Below are 24,175 nucleotides of genomic sequence, written 5' to 3' on the forward strand. Positions count from 1 at the left end.
AAAAAAAAGAAAAAAGAAAGAAAGAAAAGCTCCCACCTTAACTCTGGCACAAGGAGTTTCACAAAGTCCATTGCCAGCAATGGACAAAGAGGGAATCATCAATAAGACAGGTTTTTTCCTTAGCCAAGCTTCCTTGCTACTTCACTGACCAGGAAGCCAGACGCATTCAAACCAAGAGCAATGCCATTCTAGTGTTTGCAGCATCCATGGCCTGCAATATATTTTGCCTGGGAAATGCATCTAGATTTATTTGCCTGGAATAAGACGCTATCTTGAACTTAAAACCACAGCTATTCTCGCACATACAACCAGAGAGATTTTGTCCTCTGACGGCGCAGTTAACATAATGTACTTGGGTTCCTACCACAAAAGAGCAGAGCATAAACTGAGTGGTGGCACTGCAGATCCCTGCACAGTAAGGCACCTGGGTGGCACAAAGCCATCTCCTAGAAGCTGGTGAGTCACTGCCAACATTCCGGGACCGTAGTCCTGCTCACCTTCCTTCACCAACAGACACAGGCTCAGCAGCTCTGGCTGGCTGCTCTCAGCTCTGAGTTTTGTCATACCTTGGCTACTAGTCCCCTAGACTTAATTTTTTTTTCCTATCAATCACTGTACAAAATTATCTGAAAATGACTTCTACCTTCTGCCAGCAACGCTTGTAAAGGTGTGTATAAGTTTTATTCAGGGTCCTCTGTTAATACCCAGCAATAACCCTATCCATCCCAGGTCCTGCCCACTGCAAAAGTGATAAAATCCCAGCAAAGTAACAGTCATTCATTCACAGAATCGTTTGGCACATTGTAACTACAGTTAGTTCTTCATTAAACTGTTGGGCAAATTGAAATGCATAGACTGTAGCACTAAAAGAAGCTGGGGGCACAGGCTCTTTTACACTTGCCCCATTAACACATCAAGAAATCAGACGCTGAAGGCGCTCACTGTCCCTCAAGGGGAGGCACTTTTTCTTGCATTGAATGTTCAACTTCAGCCGCTCAGGCTGGTGTTGTCTGCAGTGAGAAAGGGTCAGTGTGATGATGCATCAAGTCTCTTCAGCTTCCAAACCAGCCAGTGAAATAAGCCCCATGGATGTCTGAAGGCACTGTTCTCCCGTCTCGGCCTCCGTCTTCTCAGAACAGCATTTTGGCATTTCCAGGTGTTTGTAATCTTCTGTTTGAGAAAACCTGCATCTTCAGTGTCCTCAGATCTGATGACTTGTTTTGATTTCATTAATACAAACGGAGCACATACAAAACTGGAAAAAAATAGCTCTAATGCTTAAATTCTGACAACTCCATACGTTGATGCATTACTTGCTTGGGGGAAAAAATTACAACATATACAAAAATGTATTTGATACAAGAAAGAAAATGTAAAATAAGAAGTCAAAGGCACCAGCATAACTTCCAAAGCCCAAGTCAGAGCACAGATGCAATACATGTTTTTGAACCACCCACCACACCAAGCAAAATACCCCTTAAGCTTCTGGCCAGCAAGTCTAATGGGAAAAAGAACACACAGGAAGACAGCTGGAATTGTTTTCTTGCCCTGACTATAGCTGATCATTTGATCATAAATAAACTATCAGACCCTTACCTACATATCCATAAACTGACATCCAAAGACTTGACCAATCATGAGGTTTCTACAAAGTAGCCACATCTTTGATTAATAGTCCACAGAGCACAGGCATATGAAAAGCATTTGAATCCTTCTCTTCCCCCTCTCTCCATACATGTCTTAAAAAGCAAAATATATCTCGTATTGTGATTTCTTAAGTAGCCACACTATTAATTAAACAGTTGAGTGGCAGCTAATTTGTATAAGGAAGAAGGGGCAAGATGTACCTTCACATTAGTCACATTTGCCGTGAATCTCGTCATTTGGGAGCTTACTAGAGCAATTTACAGGTAGAGAGGAGGAAGAGGAGAATGAAAGAGATCAGCTGGTAAAATTAGTGCTGCTCTCTGAAAGCTTGAATCAGTCATTCAAGTACTAAAAGCACCCACAAGGGTACAATGAATGGGAGTTGTTACAGTAAAGTCATTAAAGCCCTTAAAACCCTGGGCATGCTAAGTGGCATTTCTGGGCTGTCTGGAGAAAAAAAAATATAGGAGAAAAAGGGAAAAAAGCCAGTAATTCAGTCCTCAATTCCTTCCGGACCCCAGAAAGGGATCACTAGATTCACCACAATTTATGTCAGGTGTCTTCTGGATGAGAGTTGCTTCCCTTTTGCAGATGTTCCCCCCGCCCCATCCCACCCGCAAATCTCTTCCCTCCCACCAGAAGTGTAACAATTTCATATATTAAAAAGATTTGTAAAAAAAAAACAAACAAAACAAAACAAAACAAATGTAGGCCATGGCAATAACGTTAGCGGTTACTCTTCATTGCTTCTTTGGCTGCCAGGATCAGTGGCGTCAAGCTAGACAGAGGTTTGGCCAGTTTCAAGAAGGGATGCTGCCAGGAAGAAAGAAGCACAGTAAATTAGTGAAAGACAGTTTAAAAAGCCAGTGTAAGGCACACATTCATACAGCTCTTTCCATCCTGAGATACAGAAAGCAGTGTAAATATTATCAGTGCTTCTAAAGGAACAGACCGAGTGGCTCATAGCACTCATAGCCTGCTGATCATCTCTCCTCTTCCCAAAACAGTCTCAGCCTTTTGCTTTCCAGTAAGAGGTTTCCTGCTCAAATTTCTTCTCTCACTCCTATTCTGCTCACTTTAAATGCTCTATTACAGGAAATCACCAATCATTTGATAATGTGGCAGAATGATGGCCAGATTACTGCCAGAAAGACTTCAGAACACCCAGTACAACCTCTGATGACTGTGGTTCCTCCCAACCTACTGTCCCCTGAAGTCCTTCCCCCTTTCCTCAGAGGAAAACACAAGACAGAAGGCAGTGTTAGTCTGCAGTGCCTTTCAACACACGCTTACCTTAAAGGTGGCCTCTGTATCTCAGACTCTGAGAGAAGCTGACTCTTACCTGTAGCAATTCTTTGGCTGATCCTCTTTTCTCAACATCCATCTCCAAACATCGGTTTAAGAAATCCCGAAATATTGGGGACAGTTTCTCAGGGTTCTGAAGCTCTGGTGTGCCATTAGTTGCTATCAAATATAAGGCCTGTAAAACAAGGAATGTTGTACAGCCAGCTCAAGCTTTTAAAAGATGACAACCGACTGGTCTAGAGACAGTATCTCAGTCTAGATGAGTAAGAGTCTGCAATCTACCTTGCCTCTCCCCACTGAGATGAAAAATTTTAAGAATGTCACTTACAGGAAGTTGCAATTTATTCTTGCTAGTAGTAAAATAACCTTCTAAATCTTTTGGCAACAGTTATTCAAGAGAAACGTCTATATGTCTTCCAGGAGAAAGTAACAGACTGACAAAGCAGCATGTTTCACATCCTAATGGATTTACCTTTCCTAAACTAAGGCAGAAGACTGAATTGAAAGTCTAAGGTTTCAGTTAGAAGAAGGTATAATCTGCACTTTTATTCTGAATAGAGTGCAAATTCAAGACAGCAGTCATGCTTTGGATGGAATTTCCTTGCACTACTGAAGCTTGTTGTCTGTAGGGTTTACTTCTTAAGGTAGATGCTATCAAGAATCACACTGAATCTGCTGAGAACATTCACCTGATAAACATTCACAAACGGTTCTAGCCATATCTGTCTTTCTTACCCTCAGGGGGTTTTCATTGAGGTACGGGGGTTCTCCTTCCACCATCTCAATAGCCATGATGCCTAGGGACCAGATATCCACTTTAGGGCCATAGGCTTTCCGTGTGACGACTTCAGGAGCCATCCAGTAAGGAGTTCCAACCATAGTGCTGCGCTTGCTCTGCTCTGGGGTGATCTGAGCACAGAAACCAAAGTCGGCTGTAGGATAACAGAATTTAAAGAAGTTACCTTGGTGCATCCCATGGAAATGGACTTCTTAGTCTTCTCTATTACTACACACATACGTTACTCCTCCACACTTGAGGGGCTTCTGATGGAGGGGGAACATTCTTTCTCCCCACCATATTCTCCACATTACAAACTACAATGTGCAGAACACACATAAAACCTTAAGATGTTTAAGCAGGGCAGACTTATGTGGGAAAAAGGTAAAGCTTTCTGTCCTCTCAAAAAGGGACATAAGTTATCCCGTACAAGAATGGTATTTTGCCCAGTCCTTCCTTGAATGTTCCTAGACTGGTACCAGTCAAAAGAAACGAAGCAGAACAGCAAAGGCAACTCTTCTGTGCATGGTATACACTGCCTGAGCTAAAAAAAAAAAAAAAAGTCGATCTACAAACCATGGATTCTGCCCTGCTAAACAGATGTCATTTCTGCAGCTACTGAGTTCAGCATTTCACAGCAATTTGGCCATCAAATACAGGTACTACAGCTGACAGAGACATGGAAAGTCAGAGGAAGGAGCCTGGACAAGCAAACCTTTCCACAAGGTAACTACTTGAAGAGAACAACCACACTCAAGAAAACAAGAAAAGTCACCTATTCCTATAGCCTTCAGGTGCAGCAGCAATGCATGTTCCATCATGTTACTTTATCCAGCTGCAGCACTCCCACTTCCCAGGCATGTAAAGCATCAATAAGAACACAGTTAAGGCAGGAAGAAGATTTTACTTTATTATTGACACTAAGTTTAAGAGAGAGAGAGAGAAAGAGAGAGAATTTTAAATTTTGAATCAATTTTGAAGTGTTATGCCAAGCAGTACCAACAAAAGAGCCACAGTTCTGAAAATGCTAAGTTGCACTAGGAGGACAGTTTAATTAAGAACTATCCCACCCCCACTGTCAAAGTGCTGCCTGGAAAAAGAAAAACAAAAAAGAAAAACAACTATAGAAGCTACTGAGTTCCTCACCAGCATTTCTTTCAGTCAGGCCTGTTGGCATGTATCAAACCCAGTTCAACACACAGCCCACTTCAACAAACACACCAGAGAAGCAGCAGCAGTGTATGCCTCCTGCTATCAGCAGGGCCTTCAGCACCATCCCACCAGCCAGGATAGGAAAGACAAGCAAGGTGTAGATCCCAGTTTAGCCAGTAAGTATGTGCAGGCATTAGTAGTCAGGGCAGCTCCACAGCAGCCCCCTTTCTGGGCAGGACGTGTCTTTAAAGCTCCCACTAGCTGCTGCCTCCTTCCACAAGATGTTCTCTCATCATCATCTAAATGCTTGACATCCCTTCCAAGACTCAGGCGGCAGGCAGGCTGGCAGACTGGTGTCTCTTCCTGCTGCAGATTCCTCCAGAAAGGGAAGAGCTTGAAGTAGATGCAGCTTCCACCCTCCACCTAGACAGCTGGTAGAAGCTCTATAAACACAGCCAGAGGGCTAACCTTAACACAACTACAATACCTCCCCCTTTACCCAAAACGTTTTCAGAGCCAACTCCTGCTTTCTCCAGTCTCTCTCTCCATCATCTCTGCACAGTCTCTTGGAGGCAATGCTCTTCCCCATAGGCTGCTGCCCTGTCCTTTCACCACACTCCTTTGCATTGACAGCTCTTATTTTTGAGCCTTCTCCAGGTGACTCTACTGTAATCATTCACTTTGGTTTCTGAATCCATTCTGTTTGTTCACAAACACACAACTCCTTTAAACAAACAAACTTCTACACAAGAGAGCAGAGCATCCAACAACACTGCTAAGCAAGCCAGGCTGCTCGTAATCTTTCTTCACGCTCCATCTCATGACCAACATGAGACTACAAGCCATCTGAGTAAGGAACACTGCTGAGATGTGTTTTTATGGCATTTCAAATTCTTACTCAAATACATCCCTTAAGTTTTTGGTTGTTTAATGCTGTGTATATTCCTGTATACCAAGAAGTCAGATCACACACCTCTCCCAGCATTCCTGACAGCTACTTTATGTAGTTTCAATGTTCTTTTTTCTGCCACGTTTACACACACCAGAAACTGACTTACTAAAGACAAGTTCATGCATGCATGACAATTACCTCAAAAGTAAGTAGTCTCTTTAGTCATTTCATGATTTTATTAATGAAATTGTCTTATACTTTCAGTCCAAGAAAAGGAGACCCAGTATAGGTGCAGCATAAGACTGAACTGCAATATAAACTGTTAATAATATCCAACTTTCATGTTAGTGACCTTCTAATGAAAAGGGCAAAACATTAAAGGCAAGTCACGACAATCTGAAAAGATCAACACAGTAACTGCAGTTTCTTGCAACTCTTCTCTTGCAATCATTTCCGTCTTTGCATCACCACATGCTGCCAGTTACTTCATTTACCAAAAGACTCACATGACCTTCAGCATCCTTCTGGAATAACACTCTCAGAATCTTAAGTATTAGGGCACTCAGCACTTGCATACCAGCTACCTGCAAGTTATACACTTTTAACAAGGAATTAATTTCTATCATTCATCTGCAATAAAAAAAATCACCTCAGATTTCCCTGTCAGCTCTCTTCTCTACCAATGTAGGCTCACTAATGCAAAGCTTATTGGGAAAGTGAAAGCAGAACACTGAAACAACTGTCTGGTACTCACTTAGTTTAACTGATCCATCCATTCCTAGCAGCACGTTGTCGCTCTTTATATCTCTATGGATGACCTGGTTGGCATGGAGGAACTCAAGCGCTTGCAAGCACTGGATGGGAGGGGGGGAAAAAAAAAAAGAAAAAAAAAATTAGCATGTGGAAATATAGTTTCTGTATCTCAACATTAATCCCAAAACATTGCTTTAACTCAACCAGCATGGAAGAAAAAATGCTACAGGTTATTACTTAAAACAACCAGCAGAGGAAGCTCTTGTGCTAAACAAATACACAAATTAATTAAATATTCTTCAGATCTCTGAAAGTCAAAGATAGCAGAGAAGCTGTCGTTCAGTTATCTTAACAAACCCAGAAATCCAACTCATCATCATCACAGATGTTCATTTTGGTACACGACATTTCCACAAATGGAGGAACTGAACTGTAAGAGACTAAATGAGAGCTCTTTAGCATGAAGTTTCACTGACAGGAATGCTTTATTCTCAACGTGGAAGTAACCACTATGACAGTGAAGGTTGTAGAACATCTTCATTATGAATGTCATTAATTCTGGTTTTGCTCATTTCTAGATTAAAATCTTTCACACACAGTTTCTTCTTAGAAAGGTAATGAAATTTGCAATTTTAAAAAAGGCCAAAAAAAACAAAGCATAAGATATTCTCTTTTAACATAAGCAAAAGATTTTGCCACTTGTGGCATGGCTGTAATCCCCAGCAGGCAGCTTGGACCTTTGCTTGGTTTAGTAAAGCAGCATTCATTTACAGAATGACAGGTATCTGGCAATCTGGGCAGCAGGGTTCTCATGAAGTACAACAGCTCAATATTCAACTTTTACCTCTGAAAAGATTAAATAGTCTTTCTCTGCTTCCAGCTCTGGTTTCTCAGGAAATCACTACCTGTCCATACAAGTTAATGTAATGTAAAGTTTGTTTTCCATCCCCTCCCTTTGGATGAATCATCAAAAGCAGATGTCATGTTCACGTAGCCAAGTGGGGCTTTGAAAGCCTATGCTTCTTCTGCACAGCAGATAAAACAATTACTTCTTCCTTTGCCATAATAAGTCAAGCCTGAGCTAGATGCTGGCACTCTGACTGAGGTCAGAAGTCACTGATAACTTTTCCAACATCACACATTTTTAACTCTTAAAATCATACTTAAAGTTTCTCCAGTTAGAACTTCCCGGAGAATTATTTTCCTACAAAATCTACAAAGAAAGCAGAACTACAGATTTACCAGGCAATGAAAACAGTTAGTAAAAGAAGACAGGGACAGACTGCATCAAGTTCATCTTTATTTGCCCCAATATTTAACCCGAACACCCAGCTCAAACTGGTGTCATTCTTCTGTGTTCCAGGTTGCAAACAAAATTTTCTGGGTGAGATGCACTTTATTTTCCACACATCTCTCTGATTCTAATATTGAATTGTGCTCTTAGTATCATTCATTCTTCCTAACTGAATGGATCCAACAGCAACTGTTGCAATTACTTGTGATATACGTGCACCATAAAACCTCTGTGAACAGAGCACGCTTGCATTCCTGCAGTCATCAATTTCAATACTCACCTCTCTGCAAACAGCAGCAATCTGTGCTTCATCCATACACGTTTCCGTGACCACATCTGTTAGTGAGCCTCCAGCTAGATATTCCATCACCACAAACAGTTCATCTCCTACGAGGTAACTGCAAACACAGAATAAACAGCATGCCCACGTGCCATCAAGAGAGACTGAGAACTGAAAAATGACTGCTAAGAGCACTGTGACTTCTGGACAAGGAAATGATTCACGAACACTTTGAGAGGATATATAAAGAAAGCTGATCTCTGGCAGGTAGCTTGAAATGTATATGTTGGCAATAAAAGCCCTCTGCTTTCTAAATGGGCAGGATAACACCCTACATCACAGCGTTTTCCAGCTGTACTCTTGTCCACCACTGATCCACAGCTACACACACAGCATTGTGTTCATGACAGAAAGCTTCATACTGAATTGTTAAGACCACTCCTTATAACAGATGACTTAAAAAAAAAATAAATTAAAAAAAAAGTACTAAATATAACCTCATTTGTTTTTAAAGACCCTGATAAACAGGAAGTCTGGGTCTATAACTAGAATATGAAATTAAAACTTCTGAAACCCCTAGGAATGAAGGACTCAGCCAGCTGTCTTCATTTACCTGTCCAGGAAGTTGACTATGTTGGGGTTCTTTAGCTCCTTCATTACCAAGATCTCATTAATAATCAACTCCTTCTTGGGCTGTTTCTGCAGGTTTATCTGTTTGATAGCAACCTGACAAGGACAAAATGAAATGGCAATCACTCAAACTTGAGTATCAAAACCTTGCAGTCATTCCTAACACAGCAGAAGCTTAGAAGAGGTGAGAGATTCCATAACAGAATTAGGGAGTTCGGCACAGCTTGTTTGGCAGCTGGCAAGCTGTCTCCTCATTAGCACACAGCTTGAAAGAGTACAACTTTATTAGCATACAACTCATACTGATAGCCAACGCCATATTCCCGAAATATCAGCTGAAATGATCCAAAACCTTCAATCTAGCAAAAGCAAAACAGATAGCAAAGGAAACTTTCAGGAAATAAAAAGACAGTTGCCTAAATTCATAACAGGCCTAAAGCAGAACAGATGCTTGTAGCTACTTAGAGCTGTCACCCAAGGCAAGGCAAGCTAATTTTTTTTTTTTTTTTTTCCATCTTCTTCTGAATAGCTTAGTGTTTGGGTCTGGAAGACAGAAGGAGCTGCAAAAACCATTATGGACAGAAAAGATCAATAGAACAATTCAACAGAGAAAGCACTGAAGAATAAGATGCAGCAAACTATCAAACAGGGAAGTGAGAACGTTCAAATATACAGCAAGATAAGGAGTAAATAGTTTCTCACTGTACAAGTAAAGGAGTTAACCTAAGTCTGAGAGAGAACTCAGAATCAGAGAACTGAAATGACCTGCCAGGGAGCTGTATGCAGGTACTGGTGTAGTCAAGGAAAGGAGAAACATCAGTTGTCTGTAGGGATTGTCATAGGGAAAATACTGTCATGAGACATAACACTCTACGGAGAAAGAAAGCCCAGAAAAGTCTCCAAGCAATTAAGACAATAACCTATTCCAGAAAGAAAAGGGAAGAACATTCTTGTCCAAGAAATAAGCTCATTAGATTATGTATTCCAGACTCTTAAAAAAGATTTAAAAGAATTGTTAACCCAGCAACTGACACAATCTTGCAGAAACGATCCCTGCATATAGCCAACGGCAGCAAAACAAGAGAACATGTGGCATAGAATCACAGACTAACTGAGAGTGGAAGGGACCTCAGGGCCACCCCTCTGCCCAAAGTGGCTGACTGTGAGCAGCTTGCTGAGGGCCTTGCCCAACTGAGTTTTGAATGGAGATCATAACGAGCAAGGGTTCCATCAGCTCTTTGGGCCCCTGCTCTATGTCTGGTCACTCTGACTGTGAAAAATTTCTAATACCTAACTTCTACATTCTTTATGGGATTGTGTGCATTACCTTTTGTCTGTGCATCTCTAAGAGGAATCTATCTCCCTAATTCCTACACCTTTCCCCACTAGAAAGCTGAAAACAGCAGTGAAATTCTTCTTTGAGCTTCTCACCACTGGACAGAACTCTCCGAGCTTCCTTCTCTTCCACAGACATTAAGCACTGAGGAAGTCAGACTATGGCATCAGTTTAACACATGAAGACAGAGAACACAAGCAATCAAATCTTAAAACCATCTGCCTAACAAGACAGAGAAGCTCTAAAAAAGGAAGTAAGGCCAAACCTTCACTCTGCAGTAAGAGGACATGAAGTGCTGCAGGGTGTAGGAAGCATATTAAGAGACAACATACAAGACAACTGAGAGGCTTGCATTTATTACAATGTAATATTCTACACAGTACTGGTAGATGTGGTTACTGATGAAAGGGCAATTATGTACCAGCAACAAAACGAACTGTTATTTTCAGACTTTCCAAGGAAGATTAAAGAAAAACTAAAGCATTTAATTCCTAGTGTTTTAGTTCTGGGGAATTAAGAGACTACACCTGAATGACAAGGGTGCAGAATTCTGTTGATGTCATCATCTTTACTACATGAGTTTGGAGGCATCAAGTAGTGAAAACAGAGTAGAATGCGGAGAGGGCATTTTAATTAAAAGAAAAAATATGGGGACAAGCTATTTCCATATAGACAAGGTGCATCGAATCACCTCTACCAGAGCAGGACTGGAGAAGAAGTATTGAAAGACCAGATGTTTTATTTCTGAAAATCTAGAGTATTATTGCCACCAATATTTGAAGGATAAACTGTTTTCAAAGTGCATATCTGGAACATCTCACTCCCTGTGCTCTACACTGGAAAGAAAAAAAAAAACCTCTATTTTTAGCTCTCATCATCTGATTACTACAAAACAAGGCACACACTGTTACAAATGACCATGACATTCTTTTGGGAGGTAATAACAAAGATTGGAGCCACTGAAAGAAATCTAGCTAGATTATTTCAGCCACTAAAGGACATATTTATGGGAAAAGTACTTTCAATGCAATAAGCATGGGAATCTTACCTCCTGCCCAGTAGCCACATCAATAGCTGTGAAAACTGTACCTGAAGCCCTGTGAAGAAGAACAAAAATGTTACATGCACCTGAACAGACAATCACAAACACCAAGTTGTGTCAGTCTTCAAAGTTTTAAGAGCTTTATAAAAAAAAGACGGTGTTAAAAATCAGCAGTATCAGAGAAGTGTCCGCTGGTGCAAATTCATCAGAAGTACTCTCATTTATGAGACAGTCTGTGCCTCCTGAACTCAGCTAAGGCCCTGTAATTTGTGCTGCTAACTGCAAGTGGAAAAGCTGAAAAGCCCCTTCTGCAGCATGTATTACTTCTCATCTTCCTCCAGGGGAAACCCTTTCACAAACACAGAGATATTTGGAAAGTATATAGCATGAGTCAGCTACATGAAAGCTGGATAAGCTAGAGTTCAATATATTTTTTGCTCAGAAGAACTCACAGGAACACTAGAGCAGTGAATCAGTCAAGGTAACGTTGTTAGCTTAGCACACAGAAAGCCAACCGACGTTCCCTCGAGATACTCAGCGGTCATATTAGAGTGGTTGAATGCATCTTACTGGAAGAGGACTAAATACACCCAGAGAGGTGTCACAGGGCTACGCTTTTGCAATTCAGAACTTCCACCACTGTAAAGCATTCATCATCTTTTTATCAATGTCTAATAAAGCCAACATTTCTGCTGGGCTTCAGTAAGTGATGACTACCTGACAGAACGGTGCATGCTGCCTTTAGAACCAATTCACAGGGAATAAAAGTTGGGATCAACACTTACCCTTGCCCAATTTTTTCATATCTGGTGTATTTTTTCTTGGGATCACCTATGCTCACAATAGTACCTTAAAAAAAAAAAACAAAACAACACATTACCTCACAGAATCTCACCATGAGTTTTGGAAATGTTCTCTGCTGTTGTAGCACAGTCAATTTCTGCCAGCTCATGGTAAAAAACACATCAATCCCACTGTTCCCCTTTAGCAAGACTGGCTTGGCCAAGAGACCTCCAAGAGTGGATCAGCACTAATAGTACAGAACAGCCAAAGGCTCCTGGTTCAGTTCCAGTCACAAAAGGCCCAGCTTCAGACAATCATTCTGCTAGGTTTTACTCTTAACAAGACAGATCATGCCATTTCCCATTATCTCAAGTTAATAATAGTCTTCTATATGGCAAAACCCCACATGAGATTATGACAAATCCACTAGGTTAGCTTGCTCCAGAAACCAGTCAGTTCCTGACTAAAGCACAAGAACATTACTGTGGTTAAAAATTATCTTCAAGAAGATTATGGAACAAGCTACAACAGAAACAAGAATATTTTGAGGTATTATGGATGTATTATACACACACTGATAGCAGTGTTACAACCAACCTGTAAATTAAAGTTCCACAATCTTTTTTACCCAACAGACCTCTGAAGCATAGAAACTTCTGCATGCAGCTCCTCTCAGCTACTGTCTGACAGAACACTAATCAAGCACAGTATTCACACAACCCCACACAGAAATAAGGGTCCAGGAAAAAAGCTTAATGACCACTGCCCCAGAAGTCCTAAAGTCTTTGCTTATCTGAAATGAAAAACACCTACGTAGTTTTTCCATGATCTCTTCATCTGACATTTTGGTCTTCTTCTTCTGCTTATCACCTGACTTTGTCCCACCGTCAACAGAAGCGTCACCAGCTGGTGCAGGGATGGGGTCAATTACAGACCGTGTATAAATCTGTTTTTAGGAGATAACATTCACTCACTTAAGTTGTGCATTTACAATCACAGACCTTCAGTTTTAAGCAATCACAAATTTTCCAAGATCTCTAAGCACCACTTTACCTAACAGCTTGGAGGCAGAAATTAGGCACTGTGTTTCAGTAAGACAAGATGCTGACAAGCTAACTGGCCTCTGAAAGAAAGATGCAGACTCTTTCTGCCCAGAACAGATGCTTGGCGATTAACTGCCACAGACAGATATTTTTGGGGTTTTCTACTTGTTTGTTCTTTGCAATCTATGATAGCTAAATAGTTGAAAGGGCCCTTTCTTTTACTTCCTTGCTGCAGTTTTCACCTTTCACAGAATAGGAATCAATACTGGATAGTGAGGACAACTACCCCTAAAAAGACAAAAAAAGATCTGTGCTTTAGCATGACAAGCATCATTATTGCCTGGGAATTTCCCAGTTGTCCCCAGTCCCAGGGATTTTCTTAGAGCTTTATTCTGTTTCCTTTTGAGCTGTTCAATAGCCATGCATTTGAAAAACAATGCAAGTTCACAGCTGCAAACAACTACTGCAGCAATACCAAACTGCAGCCTTATCTCATCGTGAAAGTTTAGAAATATCACTTCAGTCTCTGTGAAGCAGAATCAGTATCAATTGATGAGTACAAATAATTGACACTTTTGTGCTCCTGGGGTGAAAATAACAGAATAGCAGTATGTACATCTACCATGGTCACATGAATCAGGGAATTCTGAGACTTAGCAAGCTGCATGGGCAGTTCAGGATAATCACAAAAAAAAAGTTAATGTGAAACACAGTTTAATACAATACAATTTATACTGTATAGCTTCTCACCGATTTCGTGTGATCTGGGCGCGGAGCAATAATAGGAGGTGGTGCTTCTTCATCATCATCATCATCATCCGCCACAGCTGTTGATGGCTCTGAACCTTTGGCGTTGGTCTACATTTTTTTCCCCAAAGTTCAAGAAAACACAAGTATAAACAAAATTGTTTCCCTTGCAATGTTAAATATTTGTATTTTGTTTTGGGTTTTTGTTTGTTCTCCTATGAAATATAAGATTATTCTTACTCACGTCAAAAGAAAAGTACAGGTTGATTGGTATAAGCAACCTATTACAACTGATATAAGATTTGGTACATAGGAAAAACAGGAGACCTGAAATAAACATGTTAAGACGACACATGTAAAGTAAACTCACTCACCGTTGGTGTTCCTGAAGGGAAACCATCTTTTTCTAAATAGGAGAAAATGAAAAAGACAAAATCCTCAGAAAAAAAAAAATAAGAAAAAGTAAAATGCACAAAGAACAGGGAGCACTTCACAGATTTCTTCATTTCTCAGAAAACAAAATCAGACAGTAACAAATGAAAGAAACCAGTACTGCACTCTATCTCCAAGCAGAAGGAAGTTTCTAAAGCAGATAGCACTATTTGTTTCCCCACTTGCTCTTCACCTCACCTGTACACAGTTTTCCAAACTCAGTACTGCCCACCACACACATGCACCCTTGTCTCACTGAAATGTGAATTAGTGATTAAATAGATGTGTTCCACTGGCTGTATTTTGAGTCAAGGATGAGGACATTACAAAGCCTTATTACTAAGCTATTTTCTGACTGCAAGTCATCTGAAAGGGAACTGCATAAAAGGAACTGTGTGCATTTGTAGGACAGTCGCTCTCCTAGCCCCATCACGTAGCTCCTGACCTAGAGCAATAACTTATTTTGCATCTTTGGTGTCATCATGTGGGTAAAAGAAACATGCAAGTTCACAGATAACAAGCATCTAGATACACAGTTCAATCACAGACCAGAGGAGCAAGTTCTCCACTATAAAACCAGCTGATCAATCACAGATCTCCAGCTTCTTAATGGGCTGTGCTTATTTTTGGCTGCTATTTTGAATTATCCAGTTCCATTTCTTTCCCTTTCCACTTAAAATGGGAAATTTACTGGACAAAGACAGTTTCCAGCGAGCGTTAAATCCATCTTCAAATTTTTGTTCCTTATTGAAAAGTAGGTTGCTCTTTCAGCATTTGAATCAGATTAACAGTTCACAAAGAGGAACGCCCAATTCCCCTTTCAGTATGCTTTGTGCATACTTGCATCTCACCTGGAGCAGAAAAGCTCAGATATTTCTGTTTTGCTGTGTCTTTGGAGTCGTAGAATTTCAGCACATCTAGTACCGCCTGAGGGTTTTTCTTCTGTTCTAACTTGGTGATATTTGAGGTCTGTAGCAACCGAGCCCATTGCTCTGGCATTCCCTGAAATAAAAAGCCATTTAAAAAGCAGAACAAAAGCATAACACGTACAGCCTTAAGCACACCAAAATATGTGACAGAGACTTATAAAAGTGATGAAACAGATGAAACACAGCTAAAATACCTCTGGATGTTTCAGCATCCCAAGCACACAGGGGCTCCAGCCCACAGTGCCTTCCTAACACCGTGCCTTCCAGGCACATTCAGTCTGTCACAAGGAATGGGAACACAGAAGCACTCAACAGCACCAGCATTACAAACTATGGAAAGTGAACTGAAGAGGGAGGTTTCCTTCCCTGCAGCATTTCTTAAGGAAGGCTCTCCCAGGTGACAGAGCACTGGATGTGATACTGACACTGCAGGAACACTAACAGGTCGCAGTCTCATTACTCTGTGTGCTTTGTAAATACACAGCATAATTATTTCTTTGATAAGAACAAAGAGATTAAGGCTTCATTCTAAAACACCACAATGTTCTCCGTAGCACTGACCCACAGCTGATTTCTCAGCAACTTACAGTGAACTCTCCAGTGACAGCATCAAAGCCAACATGGATAGTATGCTCAAAGTCTGACGGCGGGGAGATTTCTGGTCGTTCCTTTTCCTTCTTCTTGCTTCCTGCAAATGCAAGGAGAGACCTACTGAGTAATGATTTAAAGTCCCACTGTCCCCACTTCATGTAAGAAACCCAAGTAAAACGATTGGGATGAATGCAACCATTATTCTTTTTGCTGGATGGCAGCGTTTACACACATGACACAGGAGTTTGATATCTTCAAGTATAGACTTCATGTAACAATCAGCAACTCCTTTCACTCAAATCACTGCACTGTGGCAGGAATCAAATCAGAGATTATGAGCCCCAGAGCACGAGGAGCTCTGGAACACATGAAACATTCACAAGGGAAAAAGCTGACATTTTCACATAGATTAAGAACAGCACTGAAGGAAATTTCAGTTCAAGCTCAAGTTCACCCTAAAGACAGTTAAAACTCAGTTGTCTGACTGCTTCAATTCAAGGTAATTAATGCAAACTACGCCTTCCTCAAAGAAGACAAAAATTGATAGCCTCAGACCGACTATGTAATTTAAAACTAAAAGGGGAAAGAAAAAAATATAACAAGAAAGCAAATCTAAGAAACACCAGAAGCAGAAACAGATAATGGGAAGGACCATATGCACAACCCAGCCCACACAGAATTACATTCAGATATTTTATAATGCACAAGGTTTGGTTTGGGAATTTTTCCCCATTCCCTGCAAACTGTCTTCAGTTTCTATTGAACTCTAAATACCAAACCCAGCTAGGCACCATTACGTTCCCTTTACTTAGTGAAAAGGTTCAAAGTTGGAAGGTTTCAGGAAATAAAGGCTGAGTCCTGCTTGCTTCCCCCAGGCAGAGGAGCTGCTGTTTGCTCTGCAGGAGACCTGACACCTGAGGCTTCACACTGCAAGGCAGAGCCCTGGCACCGAGCAGTGGAGCGTGGCTCCATTTGATACTGAGAAAACAGCATGTTTACTCCTGAGAATGCCTCCTATGGGCTCATGGAGGAGAGCTGAATCAGCTGCATTTACTGCAGCATTTATGAAACAAACAAACAAAAACTGTTTTGCTTTAAGAAATGAAAAGCCATAAAGATTCATTACAGAAAAAGTGCAGATAGAATAGGACTTGCTTAGTGACTGTGGTTAAATGCTGCTGGGGCAAGTGACGGGGCAAGCTGACGTCACAGCACGCAGAGCCAGGGACTGTCCAAAATCTCCTCTTGCTGGCAGGAAAGGAAGGACGGGAACCCAGGACAATGCTTACAAACGAAAAGCCATGTGGGCTGCTGCGAGCTGAACAATGCAGTGGAAAGACACAGCTATTATAAACAGGATATCTTTAATATGGCTGCACAGGTCGGAGCCAAAAAGCAAACGGACTGTCAAATGTTCTCATTTAACATCTTTAAGGAAAGCTGTGCTCCTTCCCAACCTCTTGCAGTTGTTTATGTGAAAGCAGGAGGAAGAAGAGCTATCTTCCTCAGGAAGATTAGTGTACCAGAGCACTTAACAGCTAGGGAACATGGCGTGGTGCTCAAATCATCCAGAACGTGCTGCACAAATAAACCCCATCCTCCCACAAATACACATCTCCCGAGTGCACCAGGCAGGAGCCGAAACACAGCTCTGCCCAAGGGACCAGAGGCACCTTAAACAAATGCAAGCAGCAAGCTCCAGTCAAGAGGCAAGTCCAGAGAGCCATGCTTTGGCAAGACACACTTGAGACTCTGTTAACAAGGCCACTGTGAGGCCAGGCTATTTTTAAACCTCCAATTATGTTTGCACCACAGCTCTCAGTTTAAATGGCAACAAGGGCAATTCTCATTTCGAAGCACAAGTGAGCTTCAGATTTTCCCCGTATGAAGCCTGAGCCCTTTGAAACGCATTAGCCATGCCCTCCTCCTGCATCACAAACCAATACCAACGCAAGGGACCCCTGTGCAAAGCCCTGCATTGCAGCGTGCTCCACCGGCAGGAGGCTCTCAGCAGCCCAGGAGGCACTGGCAAACCTCAGGTCCCCAAAGCACAGCTGAAACCATGGGGCTCTGCTCCGAGCCTGCCGTCCGAGCGCGTTGCATGCACGGTCCTGGGGCCTGGGCTATTCCCTGCAGCACTCCTTCAGTAAGTTCTGCTCCAGGATAAACATTTCTGGGTTGAGAAGACTGCTTCGAAGCTTTCCAAAACTGCACACAGGTTCATTTGACTTCAGATGCTTGGCCAAGGAAATTCGTGGCAATTAAGTACTCTAGTAAAAAAGATGACTATCTCATCACTTATCCGGAACAATGGAACTGGTGGAAAAAGCTCCCAGCTGAGGTGATTAAATAACCCCTCTGCTGATTATTTCAGCACAGAACTAGCTCAGAGCTGGGGCAGGAGCCCTGCTTGCACTCAACCTGCTGCCTGCAGCAAGTGCCCCAGCCCACTTCCCATGGGAGGAGCTGTGCTGAGGGACTCAATGAGACAGCCAGGAGGGACCCTGTGACATCAAGGGGACAGAAGGCTGCAGAGCAAAGCCAGACAGCTTCATCAGCCCCGCACCATGTCTGCCCATCTGCATTAACAGCCTTGTACATCTCCTGGGAAGGCATTCCTTCATTTTTTGAAAAGGAGAATTTAATATTGTAGCAGTAATTGCACTGGCCTAAATACAAAGTTAGTTTGAAAGACTGTCTTGCATACACCCCAGCATACAGCAGAATAAAAAGCCACCTTTTCCTCACACAGGCCTTTCCAATGGGGGTGCACATCAGCTATGCCAATGAACAAAACAACTACCACCAACCACGTTATCACACCACACAGTAGAGCTTTTTTTCAGAAGGACACTGTTTTAAATACTTTTTAACACCTAGAAGACAAAGTGGCACAACTTTTGCTGTAAGGACTTCTACTTTGTGCCACCAAGTATCAGTTGATCCACAGACACGCTGAACAAGCATGCAGATGAATTTTGGTATTTACAGTATTTACAGAACAAATTGAAATATTCACATTTTAAAGCAATTTCAGGTGACCTCAGACAATGCCCCAACCACCCTCGTGGTCGTTCCAGCAATGAATGAACCCACTGTCAAGATGGAAAGAGGAAATGTCTGAGGAGAAGTAAAGGCACTGTAACACTTCACAAAGCTCTCCAGCCACACTGTGCCCGCTTGCATTAGTAGTTCATTTCACAACACAAGCAAATCTTACTCATTAGTTCAGAGCACCTTCCTTCACAGACCCAAGTCTTGCTCTCAAGGTGTCGGTACCAGCCTGCACTTCCTTCTCACGTTTGCTTTACAGATTTATCTCCTAAAGGCTTTTACCTGTACCAGATAAAAAGACCACCACCTGTACTGCTGTCATGCACCAACAGTCAGTTGCTGCACAATAAGTGACCTTGTGAAATAACTATTCTGCTTCCAAAAGCCAAGGTGGCCAAACCTTTCCATTCTCTGAAAAGGAAAACATGCCCACCACCCCCAGCAGCACTGCTGCCAGATTGTGGCAAGCTATCTGTGAGTGCAGGAAGCCTGCTGCAAGCATTTGTTTCCGGGGTGAGGCAAGGCAGCAGAGAGACCGCTCACACAGCTGAGTGAGAACCAACAGCAGCACTGGGGGAAACTCTTAGTTGAGTGAATGAGCTACCGGAGGAGCAAAGTGTCTTTAAGCAGTCAAACCTGTGTCAGCATGTCTGAACCAGGCCTACCTAACACATCAGTGCCAACCCAGTGCAGGAAGCCAGAGCGGAACTGGAAAGCACTGAGAGCAGCCAGGTCTTCCCCGTGACAAGACAGTAATGTGCAACATCTTTCCTAACACTGACAGAACAATGAAATACATTCCTCTGCCTAAGTGTGTGCTCTTCCATAGGGAGTATGTCGTATTTCTGTAACCCATTCCCCAGTGTTTGTAAACAGATACGCAGCCCAACTAGTCCCAAAATGCAGGACAAGGTGTGCTCAACTACCAGTGACAGCTTCTGAGTCAATCCAAAAACACAACTGATGTCAACACGCGTTAACATTTAGTATTGATTGCTGTCAAGAATAAATCTTAAAAAACACCATAGGGTACAGAGTAACAAAACACACTGCAGTCTCAGGTCAGGCCAGTAAATCCCTGCACGCTTCTATCCTAGCAGGTGTTAGAAGCCATTTCTACACAGAGGGAGATTTTCCCCTGTTGGCAATTAACCTGAAATGTGCAGTTACACAGATCTGATTTCTGGAGAAGGACTTCATTTTCCCTATTCTCCTTCACACACCCCGTGCTTTCCCATTAACGTCAAGTAACTTCCAAAACAGATGGATGCTCAGTTTAAACAAAAATTCTGTGCTTAACATAGCAAAATGGTAGGGAACATGATATGCAGGAATCAGAAACATTTATTAGGGTTGTTGAAAAACGCATTCTTTTAAAACAGGCAGCAAACATGACAAGTACAAGGTTGAGTTTTTTTCTTAAGGACTCATTCAGTTTCTCTTCCTGAGCACTTCATCTTCAAGCAACCCAGGGCAAAGGGAAAGAACAGCTCACTGAACACACAGATCAAACTTCCTGCATTTTCTCTAACACTCAGGCTGCAGTAAAGAAATTCCACAATCTCACGTGCAGATTACGGACTCAAATGCATAACGCACTACAAAACCTTGGAAGAAGAAATAGATAGAAAATTGAGGCATCTTACCTTTTTCAGTGCTAGAGAATATGGAGATGATTTTATTCCTAGGTTTTCTCTCTTCTGGTACGGAGGGCAGAGGTTTCAAGCTGTGGTTGGCAGACAACGGGTCCTTTCCCCCATAGCTGCTCATCCGCACAGGAGGAGCTGGTGGCTTGTCTTCCAGTTCTCCGTTGTCAGACATGGTTCTGAACAGCTAGTGAGGACTCTGAAACAGAAATATTGGTTAAACCATATGAAGCAAGCACGGAAGATAGAAACAGAGCATTTCTTTGGTTGGCCAGTAGGGAAAGGAGGTACAAATTCATCTTTGAAAAGCACAGCGAGCGCTGCATTGCTCAGCACTGACATTTCCCTCAAGGAAGAGCTCCTTTCCTCCTCCCTTCTGGCTCCCCACTCCCATCCCTTCACAGGGCAAGCAGCAGCACTTGTGGGATGCAGTGACAGGCTTCTCCAGTGATAACACTGATCCAGTCAGAAAGAACAGACAGTTAAGATGTGCATCAGTTCCCCAATCTAGTTCGCTAACTGTTCACATCGAGGCTTCATACATGGAAGTGACGAAGCACGTAAGGACTCTAGTGTAACTTAAGGGCAGTTCCAGCTCAGTGCTTCGTGCTACAGAGTCCTTTCTTGTCACTTATCTTGTGGAAAGCAGAATAGCTTACGTTTAGAGCCATAACACGTCGTCCCCATTAAGCAGAATAAAGAATATCTCTATCCAATTTACACAGCCTAAATAAAGGAGCATGGATACAGATCTAGTAGATGTATTCCACTTCTGAGCAAGGACGTGCACAGCTTCAACCCTCTATCCCACACTTCCTTCACTTGTGAGAAACACCCATGTAAATACAAACTCACACACTACCACCATAATCCTACTGAAGCTCTTAACACAAGAGTGAGCACAAAGAGACAGCTACCAGTGCCAACACACAGCACAACAAAGCATCTGCAGGAGGCTTTCCACGTTCACTCACAATGAAACCTACAGCAGCCTCTCCTCCTTCCCCATGATATACTGGAGATTTTCTTTGCTGATCACCAAGGAAAAGGCAGCCTCTCTGCTGTAAATAGCATACAGAAATCTCTCCATGTCAGCTGAATAAGAAACAAACCCCTCATTCCTCAACGTGCCCAAAAGATGAGCTAGCCCCCTGGAAGAGAAGTCAACATCCCTCCTCTGTTTCTCATGATGTTGTCAGTGCCATTCAGAGTGAGGCTGGGACAGTGAGTACAACCTGCTATCACTACCCACGTCTTACTCACAAAGTATAAACACTGCACTGCATGCTGTGTGTGTGGCTTTCACAGAACTGCAAATAGGAGGGCTGTCCTTCCTTGCTGTTATACGCTGCAAAGAAGAACGCTGCCAAATCCCAACGAGGAAAAGCAAAGCAGGCCAGCAGCCCAAATCCAAGCAGCACGAGAGCAAGCTTTTTTACACTGTGAAGCTCAAAAGAGATTGAAATGCATTACCACCATGAATGCCCACCAAAGCACATCATTTCTGTACAAATACCTTCAGAGGCACAAACAGCATGAACCAAAGTTCTGGCAGCCTTAGTTGAGAAGTGACCATGTGTGGGTTGCCCCACAAACTTACAGATTGATGGGAAACAGCTGTCAAAGCTGTGCAACATCCACCTAGACAAATCTGCCTTCAAGCCCTCTTCCTGATGACAGAGTGATAAATAGGCCGGCAACACTGGACTCAGCTGGTGGAGACGCAGCCGTAGATCAGACCGTGGTTCCTAACCTTCCATTTTTGCTTACTGATTGCTCTTTCAGATGTTGCAAGTTATCTGCAGGATCTTCTCAATTTTCCAGTACCTACCCTGCAATATGGGAAAAAAGAACCCTGGAATTCAGCAGCAGGATTGAGCAGCCTACCCGCAGGGATTTTAACTCCAATCTCTTTCCTAACAATAAGCACTGCTTTCACAAAAGCATGTGCCACCAGTCTGAGACGTATAATCTCCTTGTACAAATCACCACAGTTGAAGAGTCCTGCTCTATAGAATCAGCTTGTAGGAGTGCAGAGGTAGGATAGCACAGTAGGAAGCGTCTGCATCAGCTAGAACACAGCTCTGAAGTCACACTCGGAGTGTGTAAAATCCATCTATCCATGCATTTCTTTGAGCTGCTTGATATAAGCAACAGCAGGATGTAAAGGCAGCCAACCAGTCTGTGTCTGAAACAGACAGACTGGTCCTCCAAGCCCGTGCTAAGTCCCTGCATCCTTTCACTGATAGCCCAGTCACCTAATAATGCCATAACTTGAGATTCAGGTTGCCAATTTTTACACTTTTCCACTTTTATTTGCATGTTTTCAAAATGGAATCCTCACTATAGTGAAAATCCTGGATTTTCAGTGATAAGAGCAGCACAAAGAAGTTCATCAAATATTCACCATCACAGCTTCTTGACCTGAAGATAAGTACTCCTTAGCACTTCGTATGTTCAAGAGAAGAAACTGTTAAGCAACAGGTTGGAAGCAAGTATATGGAAACCCCAAATCCATCTATTCCACCAGAAAATGAGGCACTTCAAAGCACTGATGTAATAGCACCTGCACTGAACCCTCTGAACTGCAACTCCAACCAGCTGGTTTGTGTTCAAAATGTTCAGGAGTTTCCTTGACTCTACCTGAAATAGAGCTGAGGAGCAGGAGAGAAGAAAACAAGTCCATGTGGGGCTGCAGGGACCATCAGGTAGAGAAGCTCTGGGGCTGATGGAGCAAACTGGCTGTGATAGAATGCTCTGGATCAGCTTCACACCTAAGGAAATGTGTTTGTTATTTGCATTTAAAATCCTTCAAGCTCAGTAAAGCTTGAAGAAGCAGAAGAAAGGAGCAGTTCCTCCTCCTTCATCCTTAACCCCGTCTTCATCATGCAGAGGAAACCTCCACTGCCCAGGAAGCACTTCTGAAATGGTTGTAGAGGTTTGGCCTTAGGTGCCATGATTGGAAAAGGTAAAAAACAGAGAAATAAAATAAAGGAGTGTAAATGCATTTAGAAGCTCCTTTCCTGCTCTCTCATAGGAAAAGACACCAGGTAGGGGCAATCACTCTTGTCACAACAACAATCAAGTACAGGTAACAGAGAGAAAAGGACTTTATCAATAGAAATGGATTCACCTTAGCCAGTGAAGATAACACTACAACTAATAATGGATTTGTGCATTCCTCACAGTCACAGTGGCACTATGTTTAATTACAAGAACGAGAAAGTGATGGAAAGAACCACAGACGAGCTGTGAGGCTGCAAACCATACTTAACTACAGACTTCAGACAGATTCATTCCCACCACAGAACAGCACTGCAACCCACTACATTCACAAAAAAAGACACAGAGCTGAACCCTTTCCTCCCAACAGCCCTGCTACTTACTCCACAAAACATAATCACAGGGGCCAGAGCTTGTGACCGCACAGCTCTGATTCTTGGTGTGTATCTCTTGCATATGACAGTACTCTCTGTGGACAAAGGATGTACTCTCCTCATCCTCTGCAGTCCTCAATGCCCTCATAACTTGAGCTGCAGAAGCAAAAGAGCAAATACACCCTCCGTCTTGCTGGGGAAGCAGCAGTAGGGTTCCAGTGCTGGGCAGCAGGGCAGCACGCTCTGCCCCAGGGCTGCTCCTCAGCTCCTTCGAGTTCTAAGAAAGGACAAATGTTTTTCATCTCTGTCTTGTTTGCAGAGTGACTAAAGGAAAATAAAATGAAATCAAAGACGAGCACTTTCCTACCTGCTTTTGTGTGCTGTCACAGTTTTCCTAGCATACTTTACTTGAGCATATCAGTTTTTAAACATACATCATGTGTGTCCATACCTCAGCCTCATTC

The 24,175-nt window shown here is 42.4% G+C and overlaps 1 protein-coding gene across 1 annotated transcript; it reads right to left on the reverse strand.

Annotated features, from left to right (window-relative positions):
• Positions 1-801: 801 nt before the first annotated feature.
• On the reverse strand, positions 802-22,139 carry PAK2 (p21 (RAC1) activated kinase 2). Its single transcript, XM_010716536.3, has 15 exons — positions 21,935-22,139; positions 20,335-20,533; positions 15,631-15,731; positions 14,966-15,116; positions 14,057-14,088; positions 13,686-13,793; positions 12,706-12,838; positions 11,895-11,958; positions 11,116-11,164; positions 8,715-8,827; positions 8,102-8,219; positions 6,529-6,628; positions 3,688-3,884; positions 2,990-3,127; positions 802-2,460 (listed from the first exon to the last, which is right to left on the reverse strand). The coding sequence occupies exons 2-15, from the start codon at positions 20,507-20,509 to the stop codon at positions 2,374-2,376; spliced, it is 1,566 nt and encodes a 521-aa protein (XP_010714838.1). The 5' UTR covers positions 20,510-20,533; positions 21,935-22,139; the 3' UTR covers positions 802-2,373.
• Between the last annotated feature and the right edge of the window lie 2,036 nt (positions 22,140-24,175).

This window comes from Meleagris gallopavo, chromosome 11 (genome assembly GCF_000146605.3).
Source record: "Meleagris gallopavo isolate NT-WF06-2002-E0010 breed Aviagen turkey brand Nicholas breeding stock chromosome 11, Turkey_5.1, whole genome shotgun sequence".
NCBI lineage: Eukaryota > Metazoa > Chordata > Aves > Galliformes > Phasianidae > Meleagris > Meleagris gallopavo.